At 32.7% G+C, this 16,094-nt stretch overlaps 1 protein-coding gene across 1 annotated transcript in view; it reads left to right on the forward strand.

Moving 5' to 3' along the window:
• LOC142345141 (uncharacterized) overlaps window positions 1-6,396 on the forward strand; it is a 32,263-nt gene extending 25,867 nt beyond the window's left edge. Inside the window, exons 4-5 of the mRNA XM_075397229.1 lie at window positions 5,336-5,630; window positions 6,147-6,396. Coding sequence (XP_075253344.1) covers window positions 5,336-5,630; window positions 6,147-6,396 — 545 coding nt within the window. The remainder of the gene's footprint in view (window positions 1-5,335; window positions 5,631-6,146) is intronic.
• The last annotated feature ends 9,698 nt before the right edge of the window (window positions 6,397-16,094 follow it).

Here is a 16,094-nt window from a genome sequence, read left to right on the forward strand (position 1 = left end):
TTTGGTTCGTTTAGTACTGGTAGCTGTGATGTTACACTGTTTTGAAAGATTGACTGTAAAATGTTACCTATTTAGATAGAGGGTGGAAAATTCTGTGTGAATGTGATGATTTCTTGCTGGATCGGGGAGAACCATATGAAGTTCGCGAGATGTATCATCCCTGATTGGCCGGGTTGATTGCAGCGTACGAAGTTCATAATCAATTTTCGTAATTAAGTTGGTATAAATATTTTGCAATCATATAATACACAGCCCGACGGAGTCGTGCACAAATCTTTTTTAAATGAATTCCAAAACCGGCTGAAATTGTTTGAATTTTTCTCCAATTTTTGTCTTCAATAGCGTTGAATAAATTTTTACTTTGAGGGTCTGCGTTTGCGGCCTCGGCAATTCAACCATCGCCAAAAATTATTAAAAATTTTGGAGATATTCGGGGGAAATATCTTAATCGATGTTTATAAAGGGATTGTGATGTTGTTTGCTTTCTATTGGTAAACGTCCTCGGCCATGATTGTTAATTTTTTGCGTTAGTGTGGCGATTGTACTTGTTCGTTGTTGTTGTTGTTCTCCAGTTGGTTGATCTAAGTCAATTTTAAATTTATTGGGGCCTCTAAATCTTCTTTTGATTGGTACTGATGAAGTTTCTAAGTGTGGTCTTTTTCTGAATATAATATGTAATTTTTGTTTTATAATTCTTCTTAAGTGGAATTTGAATTTGATTTTATATAGATAATTGTTTTTTGTAAATGTTTGTTTTGAAATTTGTGCGCGAGAATAGAGTGCCACTGTTTATCACTGTGCGAACAGCAAAAAGTGCGTTTTTTTGTTCGCTTGGATTGGAGGTTTACGTCATTGCCTGTGTTTGTTTTCCGAACTTGCTGACTGGTTAATTTTCTATGTGTGGTGTGTATTTTCGATGGTCTCACCAGTTGGTTGTGACTTTGGATTTCTACTCAAGTGATGAGAAATTCCCATATCGCTACAAGCTAAGCTGTAAGCTCATCTTGGAAGTCAAATGCTAGTAATCGTTCTATCCATCGTGTCAATCAACTTCGATATAGTTTGTAACCTATATCGTTTTTCAGTGCTTAAAATAATGCTTGGAGATCCGTTTGCAGAGTGAAATGGGATCTATAGAGGATGTATTTGAAATGTTCCAGAGACCACACTACTGTAAGTAATTCTGTTTCAATGAGGCTATATCTTTTTTCGTTTCTGTTTGGAAATCTACTTGCGTATGCTATTGGGTGCTATACGCTGTCGTAATTTTGCTCTACGCATGCTCCTTGACCTTCTTTGTTTGCATCGCACTAAAATCTTGTTTCGTTATTTATATTGAAGGGTTGTTTTTTTACAGCGTTTTTTATGGCGTCTTTAATTTTGTTCAATGCGATAGATTTTCTTTCCAATCTGGCTTTTTTGATGTATTTGACGTTATTAATGATAGTAAGGGTGCGGATAGTGCTGCTAAGTGTGATTTAAATTTGATCAAGTGATGAATGCTACCAATGAACGATCTTAGTTGTTTCAATGTTTTGAGATTCTCCAAATGAATAGTTGCGTACTTTTTTCTTTCGTAAGGGTCATTCCTTCTGAGTTGATATTTTAAAGAGATTTTTTTCTGTTAGGCCGAATTCGCTTTTATGTTGACTTATGGCCCAGTTTTCTCCGCGTAATCTTTGTAATGTTTTATCTATTTCGTATTTGCATTCTTCTAAAGTTCTTTTTGTTATTATTATGATGTCGTCTAAGAGTGAGTTTATTGAATTAAGTCCTTCTAGTGTTTTATCCATCATTTTTGGAATGTTGCTGGTAAGTCCGTTAGGCCATAGAATCCGTTTAGGTATCTAGAAGTGTCTGTGGCGTTGCCACCAATTATTTTGAACTTACAATGTTTTGTGTCTCAGGGTGAAGGGGGGTTGACTTTAAGAAAATTTTAAATCATGTTTACTGAAAAATATTGTTCTTTCCATTATTTTTAGCTCTGATCTTTTTTTTGCTATCTTGCATCATTCATTTGCATCATTAGGTGCTGAATATTCTTCAATTGCTATTTATTCGTTTGTATAACATCGCTTAGTATCTTTGAGACGAGTGCTTTTTTGGATTGGTCTAATTTGACAGTAATTACCACTGGGCTTATGAAGTGTTCAACTGAACATTTTGCTAGCTTTCTCACTTGTTTTTCTACTTTTTGTTCTCTACTCTCCTCATTATGTTAATTGTTCCGTATTGTAGTTGGAGCTCGGTGGCATTTCCGATTTGCAAAGCTTTGCAAAGTGTCTAATCTTTTTGCATATTCTGCATACTTCATTCTTTGCTAAGCATACGTTGAGATGCCCTGGTAAAAATTGGTTTCCACATCCTCTACATTCTTGGATTTGTCCTGAACCTCTATTTTGATTTTTTATATACTGTATTTTGTTGGACCATGTGTTGTCTGTGCTGATTGTTGCCTATGCTGATAGTGCTCATTTTTTGTTGATTTGCGTGTCCTTTTTCGCGTGCTTGTGCTTAATATAGTGTTTTTCTTTTGGCGATCTATCTTGGGCGAGTGAGTCTATTTGGATCTGTTGATTAGCCCCTATTCAACAGATCCAAATAGGAAAAAACATTTTCTTTTGGAAAAAACATTTCATTCGTAGTTCTCCTTTGCGAATGAAATGTTTTTTGCGAATGAAATACTTTCAGTAGTTCTTCTTTCTTTTGTCTGCATCTGAAAAAATGAAACCGGTCGAATGTTCCATTTCTTGGTTTGTCGAAATCTTCCTTGAGTTGTTCTACCAGTTGAGTGCTTTTTTAGGATTGGTCTGTTTTTACAGTAATTACCACTGGGCTTAAGAAGTGTTCAACTGAAAATTTGCTAGCTTTCTCACTTGTTTTTCTTCTTTTTGTTCTGTTTCTACTCTCCTCATTATGGTAATTGTGTTTAAGTCGACTAGGATTATGGTGCATCTCTCTGCTATTGCAGTACTGGATCGAACATCCACTTGAATTGTTCCTTTAATGCCGATTTTGTTGTTATTGAAACATTTGAAATCTCCTTTTAAATTTTTTGTTTGCTTTACTCAACTTTCGTTATTAGGCAGTAGGTTGCATGCTGTTTTTATGTTCATGAAGTTTTTTGGGATTCTTGTATCTGCTAGTGAATGTACTAGTTTATTGTTTATTTTTGTTTGTATCTGGAATTGGCTTCTATTTGACTTCCTGATTTCTGTTACTCTTTCCCTCGTGAAGTTGGTAGATTCGATGAAGTTAACTTTCTGCCAGTTCTCCATTCTGTCCCTTATGCAGCATGTTGCTTCTGGTTCTATTGTTTCTTCGGGGTCTTCTTGGACGTTATCTTCTTGTTCAATTATGTTTCTAACTTTTTTGTTGATACGGTTTTGTTACAAGTTGGTTTTGTCTTTGCAAAGTGTCTAATCTTTTTGCATATTCTTCATACTTCATTCTTTGCTAGGCATACGTTGAGATGTCCTGGTAAAAATTGGTTTCCACATCCTCTACACTCTTGGATTTGTCCTGAACCTCTATTTTGATTTTTTATATACTTTATTTTGTTGGACCTTGTGCTGTCTGTGCTGATTGTTGCCTATGCTGATAGTGCTCATTTTTTGTTGATTTGCGTGTCCTTTTTCGCAAGCTTGTGTTGAAATTAGTGTTTTTTTGGCAATCTATCTTGGGCGATTGAGTCCATTTGGATCTGTTCATTAGTCCCCCATTGCATAAAAATGCTTTTTACAATGTTGTCTTCCAAGCGGTCGCAGTTACAGAGTGCTGCATGTGTTTTGCGAATGAAATATTTTCAGTAGTTCTCCTTTCTTTTGTCTGCATCTGAAAAATTGAAACCGGTCGAATGTTCCATTTCTTGTTTTGTCGAATTCTACCTTGAGTTGTTCTACCAGTGTGTCCGTTGTGCTTTTTTTGCAAATCTGCGTGCTGGAATTGTCTGTGTAATATATTTGTTGCTTTCGCTTCTAATGATAATTAGATTAGACTTTTTGACTAGTTATTTGCTTCATCCTATGGTGAGATGTCTACTTGTGGTCCTTTGTCTTCGAAGTCTTTGCCTGTGTTCTGCCAGTCTGTTCTTTCAACATTTTTTTGCTCTCGTTGCCTTCTTTCTGTTGTTGTTTCATCTGAGAGTGCAGGTTCGTAATGTGGTTCTGTTGGGTAACCTAAATCCTCACTCTTTGTTCTTGGTTAAAGTACTTTGTCCACTTGGATATTTTCCTTAACCATTGTGACTAGTTTTACTTGGCTAGCCATTTCTCCCAGTCCCGTTCTGGTCGGTAGCCTTTGTCCCACAAGAATTTACTCCGAAAGAAGAGCAAGCCATTGTTGACTGCTCCATGTTGTTTGAGATAAACGAACGAGCAAAGGAACAAGAAAGAATCTCGAATTATCAGCTTAACTTTGGCTTACTTAAGGCAGAACTGTGGCTGAGCTCTTTCGCATTTGACAAGTTTGACTAAGTACCAGTTGGCACTAACACAGTAACATACGCAACCAAGTGTCAAACAAACATGTACAATTGGTTTCAACTATTTTTGATTCACCACGAACAATCGAGTTTCCATCCAATTGGATCTGATAGGTATAAGTATAAATAATATAGTTTAATCAAGTTTATATTAGTACATTCCATAACATGGCTACTGCTGGTGGAATCGTCCACCGCAATTTTTTTCTTATTATTAGTAGTAGTAGTATCAATATTGTGATTATGATTATTATTATGATTATTATTATTATTTTTCATTATTATTATTATTATTATTATTATTACTAGTATTATTAATATTATTATTATTATTATTATTATTATTATTAATGTTATTATTATTATTATTATTATTATTATTATTATTATTATTATTATTATTTTTATTATTATTATTATTATTATTATTATTATTTTTCTTATTATTATCTTTTTTTTATTGTTATTATTATGATTATTATTATTATTATTAATATTATTATTATTATTATTATTATTATTATTATTATTATTATTATTATTATTATTATTATTATTATTATTATTATTATTATTATTATTATTATTATTATTATTAATATTTTTATTATTATTATTATTTTTATTATTATTATTATTATTAGTATTATTATTTTAATTTTTTGAGGGGGAGGGGTAGTAAAACTTTGTTAAAGGACTAAACAAAGTTCACGGGTAGCTTGTGAACACTAGATGTTGCTTGGAATACAGATTATGTTAGAACTGCCGGTTTTTTTAAACATTTTTCTCGTTTTTTTTTTCCTTACAACTTAAAAAAGCTTAAAGGGAATCAGCCAGTCTCTGCATAGCAACACCAAGTCCAATTTGGATATACGCAACGCCTGTCACCCTACTCAAGAACATTCAGACCCTTGTCAAATCCACCCCCATTCCCTACTCCACCTAATCCGCCCATGTTTGTTCCACCACCAATGCCACCACCCCCACCCCAACCACAACTACCATTTGGACCATACGAACCAATGTCTGGCTACGGCTTCCAACAGCCAATCAATGACCCTTTTTCACAGAGTCCGTTTTTCCCACCAGCTCCGAGTGGCTCATTTGCGTTTGGAAGTCCACAATTTCCATCACCCAACACGCCAATGTCTGGAATTCATCATTACTAGCAATATATACTGATCAAATTTTAAATAACGTTTAAGTTAGCACATTTGTTAATTAAATCATCTGTAAGAAAAATGCATTATTAATCTCATCATTATGGCCTTTAGAGACTATTGCATGGTCATTGATAAAGGGAATAATTTTCAACATCAAAATAAGTTAAACTGGGTAGAGTTTGTCAAAAAATTTTGCAACAGTGTGATTACAGTTTCTGATTTTTCAGCAATCATTTGCTTAAAACAATGAATTTCTCACACATTTCTCTTCACTTTGCACTACAAAAATCCGATAACTTTTGAAAAATTTCCCTGTAAGCATTTTTTCACGCCCTTAGCAGGGATAATTTGTAATTTCCACACATTTAGAGCATTTCTTGTACATTTACCATTTAATAACAAACGCTTTTTTAGGGAATGAGGACGCTTGGCATATAATTATTGGATATATGCCAAAAAATAGCTAGTATTGATGGCATTTGTTTTCCCGAAATGCAAAGTTTGGGTTTCGGATTTGGAGGATCGCCACAGTTTGAATCCAATCAATTGCCTGGGGTGAATATGGGAATGGGATTCCCACAGCAGCCTTTGCTAAATATATTTGTTCACGGGTATCCTAAACTATTTGACAACAATCCCAACATTTTGTTTAACAATCATCCGAAGAAACAAACAACTAGTGTAATTAAGAAGGCAGCACACAAAGTCAAACACAAAGGAAAAAAATTCTTCAAACACATTTTTGGGTGAATAGTTTCCTAGGTTAAGGTCCTTGGCTATCACACACTTGAAGGTGGGGGGGGGGGGGGTGTGAGGGGGTCAATGACCTTAAATTTTACTATGACCTGATCATTAACCAACCAGCTATTGTCAAATCATATGACATATTGAATTGAATCGAAATGAATTGAATTGATTTTAATCGAATTGAGGATCTATTCTGCTTTGCGCAGACCACGCTTATCCAAATTATTGACTTGACTGTCTGCTAATTGAAGCAGCGATAGACCACCCTAATAGAGGTCAAATTTTGATATGTAAAAATGATGGATTCTTGAAAAGGACGGAATTCTGTAAAGAAAACCGTCACAACAGATAAATCAAAATTCGCTATATCACTGAAAGAAAAGAAACACTCAAACAAATGAATTGACAGACATGAAATTATTTCTGATACAAAACAAAATTGTGATGTGAATTACTACTTTTACCACAAAAGAAAAACAAAATTTGAGATCCAAAAATCGATAACGTTTTCAAACTAAATCTCATACTGTTATGTCTGATGTTTTTATGTAAGAACTGGCCCCCAATTATTTTGGATTAGGTGATAAGATTCTCAATTTAGACTTAAAATTGACTGCAGAATTAAAACAAGGAGGCTCGTTAATGTGCGTTCGCACATGATGTTCCGGCCCGCTCTCATCTACATTTTTGAATTAACTGTCTTTTGACTTATATTTTTGACAAAGAGATGAACAAAAATATATTCGTTACACAACCAAACTAATAATTGAATTAAATAACGCCACCCCTCATTACAACAAGATCTGTTATTTAAAAGAACACGAGAAACAAAAACAACAAAAGCAAAAAAGCGAAAACAAAAATTTCACGGCAAAAATCAATATCTAAAAAGCACCTAGCAACAATGTCAAATTCCAATCACACAAAACCCTAACTACACAGATTTATTTTCACTTCACTAGACAGCATATGGGATTTTTTCCTTAATAAGGTTACAAGTCGCCGAAAAGAAAAAATAATGAGGCAAAATTCAAAAATCCATCAGTTTTTTTAAACCAAATAATTTCGATATCTTAAAAATCATTAAAAATCATTAGTTTTTAACAAAATAATTCCTGATAATATTAAAGAAAAGTTCATATTTAAACACCTGTCTTTGTTTAGACTAAGCAATAGGAACGGAATAAAGATTTAGAAATTCTCAAAAATTATGAAAAGTAAATTACAAACATTGCGAAAATACAAATTAGGGAAGCCACTGAAAACCTTTATTTTTATTTGAATTTGAATTCAAACTAAATCAAGCTAAACTTATACTGAATGAATACATAAGTTCAATTAGACCCCATTTGAAAACCATTGGGATCTGTTATTACGCAATTTTGCCAAGAGAAGAGAAAAAGAAACACAAACTCTCCACTCACATAACTTTATGAAAAGGCATTTTGTCCACCAAACAAAGCATCAATTATGTCATAATATGATTAAACTTGTCACTTTTTAAAAAACAGAGAATTTTATGGGACTTTTCATTGATGAGAATAAGATACAAATTGACGAAAAGTAGAACAAGAACTGCGAAAATAGGAAAAATCTCAATAATATTTATAATGATTAATAACCTGAACTTTAAGACTATTGGACATAAACGGACTGCTTTGGGAGATATTAATTATTCAATCCTCAAGTAGAAGCTTATGAGACTGGTCAGCATTTTACGACTACCTAAGGGAAAAGAACAGGCAAGAACAACAACTTCAAAAAAAGGTTCGAGAAAAGTGTTTGAGCACTTTAAAAAGTATGCTTTTCAGTGTAAAAATTTTCTATTTTCCACAAACTTTTTAACTCCAATGGGATTTTGCTTCTTAGCAATTGTAATCTAACAAATCATTCAACAAACATGAACAAATATATTAAAACCACGAAATTTTTGAGAGAAACAGTATTATCAACGCCATTAAACTCAATAGCTTTCAACGGAAGCTCATAAAACGCTAAGTTGTTCCTCGGTGAGACAACAAAGACGTTGGTTATCCATATGTCATCAATAAAACTTGACAATAAGTCTCTCACTATGAAAAAAACGACAACAAACACAGGCATTATCCAAAAAAAATATGAATTGTGCGAGAAGAAAGCGTCGAAGCCATTTAAACCATAAGTTTTTCTGTGAAAACTTGATCCATGATCCACTGGATGTCGTTTCTAAGCCAATGGGAATTGACAATCCCAGGATAAAGCGCTAAGATCACAAGAGGAGCCAATAAAATGGAAATATCCAAAAGATTTTTGAAAATTTTTGAAATGTTGTGGCATTGAAGTCATTGAACAAAAAGTTGGAAGATAAAACCTTTAACCAGATGAATTTTTTTCACAGCTCCAATGAATGGACTAATGTCATTACTGAGGTTGACTTACATTTCACGAAAATAAGTTTCTCATCTGTTAATGTTAAAACGTTTTCTCGGAAAATCATTTTTAAGACTTAACAACCATTAGCTGTCCACTCAAAGCTCTAGATAGGTTCACTTAATGCTCAATACAAAACCTATGGCATTTAGTCATCAAAATTTTGCCACAGCACTCCAAAAGTTGTTGAAACCTCAAAAAATAAATACGAATTTAATTTAAAATTACGAAAACTCTGAGTCGAAGTAAAAAAAAAAGCACGAGCGATTCCTTAAAAACGAAATTTTTGTTCAATGGACCTCAAAAGACTGTAAATCAATTTGCCATTAAAGTAACCTTGGTAATAAAAGTGACTAGTCTGTAGGTGAATTAAGAAAACGAAAAAACATAAGAAAATTTTCTTAAGAAAAGCTCTCAAATAGAATTCGATTTTTTGATAGTACATTTCCCTATAAGATCAGAACTGGTCTTTCCTTTGCCTTTCGTCTGTTAGGAACTCAAAATTGATTCTTTTTGTGGCCTGAAATGTAATTTTGGATTCACATTTTTATGAAAAAGATCTTACTTTGACAAAAAATTAAACTGAAGGTGAACAAAATCATGCCAAATATCCCGTGTTCACACAAAACTTCAATCCTCGATAACTCCTCGAAAAATCGAAATTAAAAAAAATCTTTTTAGTTTTGAATTCTACGCTGGATGAGCTTTTTAATGATACCACTCACATTTCTTTCAGAGGAATATATTGATCGGCCAAAGTTGTCTGAACAAATTTGAGCATTTAGTTCCTCCCCCACAAGTGGGATCGGAACAATAAAGGCGACCTCAGCAATTTTTTTCTAACTTGCGATTGGGAAATTATGTCAAATTCAAATATACGCCCTTGTTTTAATTCAGGAAAAAAATCAGGACTAAAATAGGTCATATTTGCCGCTGGGACTACTATTGTTCTTCCAAATTGATTATCAATTCATAAAAACAAAAATATGTGAAAAACAGAAAACTTTTAGCAGTATGTTTTGAAAAACTAAACTGCAATCTCACTTTAAATTCCAAGAATGTACCAATTTAGCAGAAGTTCAAAGTTGGAATATGAAACAGCTATGCCATCTTGCTAGTTAGATTGCTTCATGAGTTGGCAAAAAAATATTGAAGAGCTAATTTTTTCCAAAATCTGTTACTTTTTTTGAAGCACAATCAAAGCTGTTCGGTGTCAAACTGACATAATCAGAAGTTTCAACAAAGGCTTCTTCAAACAAATGAAATAATAAGCAATCATATTAATTGATAGATCCAACTTAAAATCAGACCAAATTCAACCAAAAACCCATATGAAAGAAGACACAAAGATATAGACAGAACTCGAAGCCATACGAAATTTTTACGAACTAGATGGCGTCAGCATCACAACTGTGATAAGCTATGAAATGTATTTAAAAAGATGGTTAAAAACAGTAGGTTCAAAGTTTTTCCAGAAAATATATTTTGCCAAGATGAGTACTAAAATAAAAAGAACGAAATTTACTTCAAAAGCTTATTTGATTGAAAAGAACAATAAAATCAAGTGAACCCCTAACGTTACCAGACAACAAAATGTGATATCCAGAAACTAAAGTTTACATTGTTTTCAATTTAAATACCAAACAGTAGAAAGCGTCAAGTACCGTTTTTCTCTTATTCGTGGTTTCATGATTTTTAAATAATTATGACTAGATACTAACAGCTCAACGTAGTTTATTAGAATTGATATAGACATCAAATTGAGAACGCAAATTCAAAAAACTAAACCCAGCTCGATAAGCAGAAGCCGAAAAATTAGAGAAGTATATCGGGATTGCCTTCTGAACTTATCGAGCGTTTTTGCTAGCAAAACATTTATTAAGTCTCTTGAACTCACATAATCGAAAAAAAGGAAAACAAAAAAATTTCTGAAAGGAACTACAGTTTCATTAACAAATTGGATTTAATAATTGAAAACCAAATAAAATTCAACCTCACGGTACGGTAATTTCACAAAATGAAACTATCACATACAAGCAGAGAGAATTGAGTCTAAACCAGCTACAACTCTCTGAAAATAATTTACAATTTTACAAAATAAAGTGAGGACCAATTTTATTCTTATAATCTTATTTTATTTTTTAAAACAACTTTCCGTTGTTAAAAGTTTGTATCCTTAGCAATGAGAATATTTGATAAGTCCAAATGTTGGCAACTAACTTTATACAAAAATATAATTGTGTGGTGAACCCAAGAAAAATTCAAAAGTTGAGTAAATTAAAATAATTTAACCTGCAATTTTTTGCATATTTAAGATTGGCAATCAATTGAAAAGGAAGTATAGATTTAGATGTGTCTCATTACTAGGTTAAGTAGACCTTGAAAATGAAATTGAAGGTTAACACAATGAAAAATATAAATGGTCAAAATCCAGAATTCATTTATACGTTATTTGAAACATTGAGTGTCCAGTCATTTAAACCCTCTGCAACTTAGTTTCTAGCAGCGACCTACACGGACCCGAATCTCATACCATTTCAGTTCTGAAATAAAACATTTTGACAAAAAAAACTATTTTTCTGAAATATTGAATCTCCGTCAAATTTGAAGTTTTTTTATGTGCCGTTTTTCCTTCATTATGATAATATTGAGGTCTTAGATTTTGCTCAGTCTAAATATGCTGTGTAGTATGAGCATTACTTATGCGCGGAAGTTAACTCTGAGCAGTTAATTATCTAATGCCAATATTGTTTACAGCTGGATATTACTATTGCAATCTATTACACGCAGTTTATTGTTAAGCTAGTTACCACAAAGCCCAAATAGCTAAGTGGATACAACTTAAATGCTGCAAATTAAACGCTGCAAGTATCCAAGTCGAAATCCCAATTACATATAAAGTGAACCTTGTTGGTGGGAGTAAGTTGAAAGTATTATTTTTCATGCAGTATATTAGACTCAAAAATTAAGACTGGTTTGTATAAAATTTGATTTGAGCCAAGTACTGGCGTGCTAGAAAAGAAAAAGTGTATGTACTCTTACTGATTCAGCGTTGAATTGCTCTGCCACTAATCTCCCACTTTGGGTTGCTTCAGTTAACCCTAGATATTGATTTACAATATTTTCCAACAATATTTACAACTTTGTTAAGTATATAAGCCTGTGCAACTTATACAAATCTAAAATTTTTCATGGGTTTTGCTCTCCGTGCCTGGATCGTTGCAGATATTTAAAGAATTTATCCCTAGGGAACTTTTAGATGACAATCCTTTGGTTCTCTTGTTGATTTGACACTCTCGTAGTGGCATGAGCGGGAACTATATGCCAGACTTTTTGCCAGACTTTTTGTTCGCTCACTTTTGGCCGATCAATGTGGCATTTGTAAAGGTTTGCGAACGGTTGCAACAGAAAACCTGCCAAGTGTAGAATAACAAACCAAAAGTAGTAGATTTTTCTAGGAGTTATCAAGGTTTAAGTTTTTTTTTCAAAATGCACATTTCACAACATTTGAAATTGCAAAATTTAACCAACTACATGTTTTCAACAGACGCACAGCAAGGCCATTTTTAGCCATTTAATTATGGATTTTTACCATGAATAACTATTAGAATGTATTGGCGAGATGTCTTTTAAAAAGCAGTGTATATTTTTTGCTCTCAATCTAGGGAAACAGAATTTGATTTATTTAGTTGTTTAAAGTTTTTAACTAATTGTTTTCTGACATCACTTTACAAGTTTTTTAAAAAAATTCGCCCACATTTGTGTATGTTTTTTTCTGTCACAAAAACACATTGCTCACAAGTGTCGTTGGCGTTTTTGGGAAAATCAGTTGAAGATATTAGGCTACCGTGACATCATCATATCGGGAAAAACACTAACAATATGAAATGAATTGAACGACTTGAGTTTGACGGTGTCGCAGACTCGTGCCCGGTCATCGCATGCTATACAAAGAGCATTTAAGACCTTGAAAGCTCTGCCTTCTTCAGATAAATTTTTCAAATACGAAATTCGGCACCAAAAAGAAGGCTTTCGAAAGCTACGATGTCTTAGCAGTCAGCTACGGTAAGACTCTCTGGCTACCCAGCAAAACCGATCACAGCAAGTAAGTCACGTCTGAGTTAAGTCATTTATGCCCCTGATACTTATCAAACGATTCATTCACCAAATTAGTCAGCAATTCGTCTAAACAAAAATATGTAAAACATCTAATTAATAAATTCAACTAAATGTTTTAGTCTTAACTCAATTGAAATTCCAAAAATAAAACTATTTAAAACGAGTTCAGAGGTTGGACTATGCAACAGCTATTTTATCTTGGAAGTGAAGTAAGTTTATGGGTCAAACAAATTTTGAAGGGCTAATTTTTTCCCAGAAATCATTACCTTTTTGAAGCAAAAAATGAAACTGTTCGGCTTCAAACGGACATATTCAGAAGTTCAACAAAAGACTCTTCTGAAAAAATTGGACTATACAGCAGTCCAGATTAAGTAAAAGTTCAACTAAAACTACATTCAAGTTTAACCAAAAAACAATATGAAAGAAAAACCAAGATATAGATAAAACTCAAAAAACTTTCCTAAGTTTTAAAAAAAACTAAATGGAGTCAGGGTCACAATTGTGATAGGTTCTCAATTATATGAGAAAAGGCTAAGAACCTGGTAGATCTTTTTTTCCAAAAATTATATTTCGCCAGAATGAGTGCTAGACTAAAGGGAAAAAGTTACATCGAATGCATTTTTTATATATGTAAAAGAAACACTTAAATCAAATGAGCAACTAACTTTACCAAAAAAAAATTGATATCCAAAACCTAACGCTTTTTCTTGTTTCAAACTAAATATCAAACTGCAAAGTACGTCAAATAGCATTCTCCTCTTTTTTCGTTTTGCTTGATTTTTAAATGATTTTGGTTTACTCTAATGGCTCAACGCAGTTTATTAGATTTGACAGTGCAGAGATCAAATAATGAAATTTACTTTCAATTGTAAATCAAATTGAGAACGCAAATTCAACAGAATTTCAAACAAACTAGACTATCAGAAGACTATCGGATTGCCTTTAGAATTTATCGGGCGCATGCACTGACAAAACATTTATGCAGTCTCAAGAACTCACTTATTCGAAAAAAAAAACAGTAGAATTTCTGGGAAAAAAGTGCTAATCCGTAAAAAAAAATTGGAAACAATAAAAAAGAAATGAAGAAAACACAAGCTCATGGGTAATTTCCAAGACTGAATTTATTCTAAACAAGCAAAATAGATTTAGTATGAAAGAGTTAAAACCTCTTGATCATGAGAAAAATTCACAATTTGACAAAATATCACGATGGAGAATTTTTTCGTCTAATATGTTTCTTTTTTGAAAAAAAATAATAGAAACATTCGCCATGTGAGCATTAAGAATAATTGATGACTTCAATTGTTAACAAATTTATCCAAAAAAATAGTTATGAAAACCCAATAGACAGAAACTCAATAATTCACCAAAATTGACGAAATTGTTTTCCGACATTTTTTATCTAAGATCATCTATCAAATAAAAGGAAGTTTATAGTTAGTTTTGTTTCTTTTTTGACTTGTGCAGATCTAAATAAATGAAAATGAGTTGCATCACTACATAATAAAAACATAAACGGTCAAAACTCAGAATTCATTTATACAATATTTAATGTATTGATTGTCCACTCATAAAAACGATGTGCAGTGAACTAAAGCCAAAAGACAGCTTCTTTTAACTTTTCTCTGACTATTTCATCAAGGAGACTTTTTATTGCTCATAATGTGAGAAAACAACAGAATAAAAAACTGTTGCAAAATTTTTGTTGCCTTAACTATAAAAGAACAAATATTAGATTATTTAGAAGTCCTTAGAGCTTCAAAGAGACATGTCAGTATTAACACTCAGTAACAAAACAACAAAAAAATCAAAAAGCAAAAGAAATTTCAAAATTTTAATTAATTAGTTTTGGAGCCAATAAAAGATTAGCAGTGCTCTGACCATTGCAGTGCTGAACAAGTACATTTGGATAAAAAAAATAATTCATTTTCTGACAAATTGCATCTCCATAAAATTTGAAGATTCAGTTCTAAAAAAATGCATCTCCGTAAAATTTAAAAACTTTTATAGGTGCAGTTTTTTTCACTATGATAAAACTGAGGTCTTAGATTTTTCCCGGTCTAAATATGCTTGATAGCTTGAGCATTACTGATGCGCCGAAAATACTTCTGAGCAGCACTATCTTATAACTATTTTGCTTACAGATGGATGATACTGTTGCAGTATACACGCAGTCTATTGTTAAGCTAGGTTCTGGGTAGTTACCACAAAACCCAAAAAGCTGAGTGGATACGACTTGATACGGAAATTAAATGCTGCAAGTATCCAAATGGAAATCCGAAAATACTCAATTTCTACTCAAGGTCTTAAACCCTCAAATTTTGAAAGTGATATCACATTTGGGCACTATTTAACAGAAATTGTTTAAAAATGATCAAAACGTGAAAAAAAGCAGTGTTCATATTGACATGTTATTAATCGCAGATCACAATAAAAACTGTATACAAAAAATGGGAAAAGTGGGGAGAGAATCTCACAGCTTAAATGAGCAGTTCTCTAAAAAACCGGGTCGTAACCATAAATAATTGACGTACAAAGTTCTTTCGTTTTTAGCAGCGATCTACACGGACCCGAGTCTCGGACCATTGCAGTGCTGAACAAGTACATTTGGAGAAAAAAAATCATTCATTTCTGAAAAATTGCATCTCCGTTAAATTTGAAGATGTTTTATGAGAAGTTGTTCCTTCATTATGATAACTTTGAGGTCTTAGATTTTGCCTAATCTAAATATGCCTTATAGTTTCATCATTACTCATGCACCGAAGTTAATTCTGGTCGGCATTACCTTTTCAAAATGGTCAAATTTTGAGCAAGTCAGTGTTCAAATTGCCATGTTACTCCTAATGGCCGATCACGATCAGAGCTATATACAATAAGGGAAATAGGAACAAATAGGGAGAGAATCTCATAGCTTAAATGAGCAGATCTCTAAAAAATCCACGTCGCAACCATAAATAATTAATGTACAAAGATCTTTCTTTTTCTTTTAGCATTGATTTAAACGGGCCCGAGTCTCGGACCATTTCATTGCTGAACAAGTACATTCGAGAAAAAAAATAATTCAGCTCTAAAAATTTGCATCTTTGTAAAATTTGAAGATTTTTTATGCGCAGTTTTTCTTTTATTATGATAGCATTGAGGTCTTAGTTTTTCCCCGGTCTAAGTATACTTTA

Source organism: Convolutriloba macropyga, chromosome 8, assembly GCF_964194025.1.
Source record: "Convolutriloba macropyga chromosome 8, txConMacr16.3, whole genome shotgun sequence".
NCBI classification, from domain to species: domain Eukaryota; kingdom Metazoa; phylum Xenacoelomorpha; order Acoela; family Convolutidae; genus Convolutriloba; species Convolutriloba macropyga.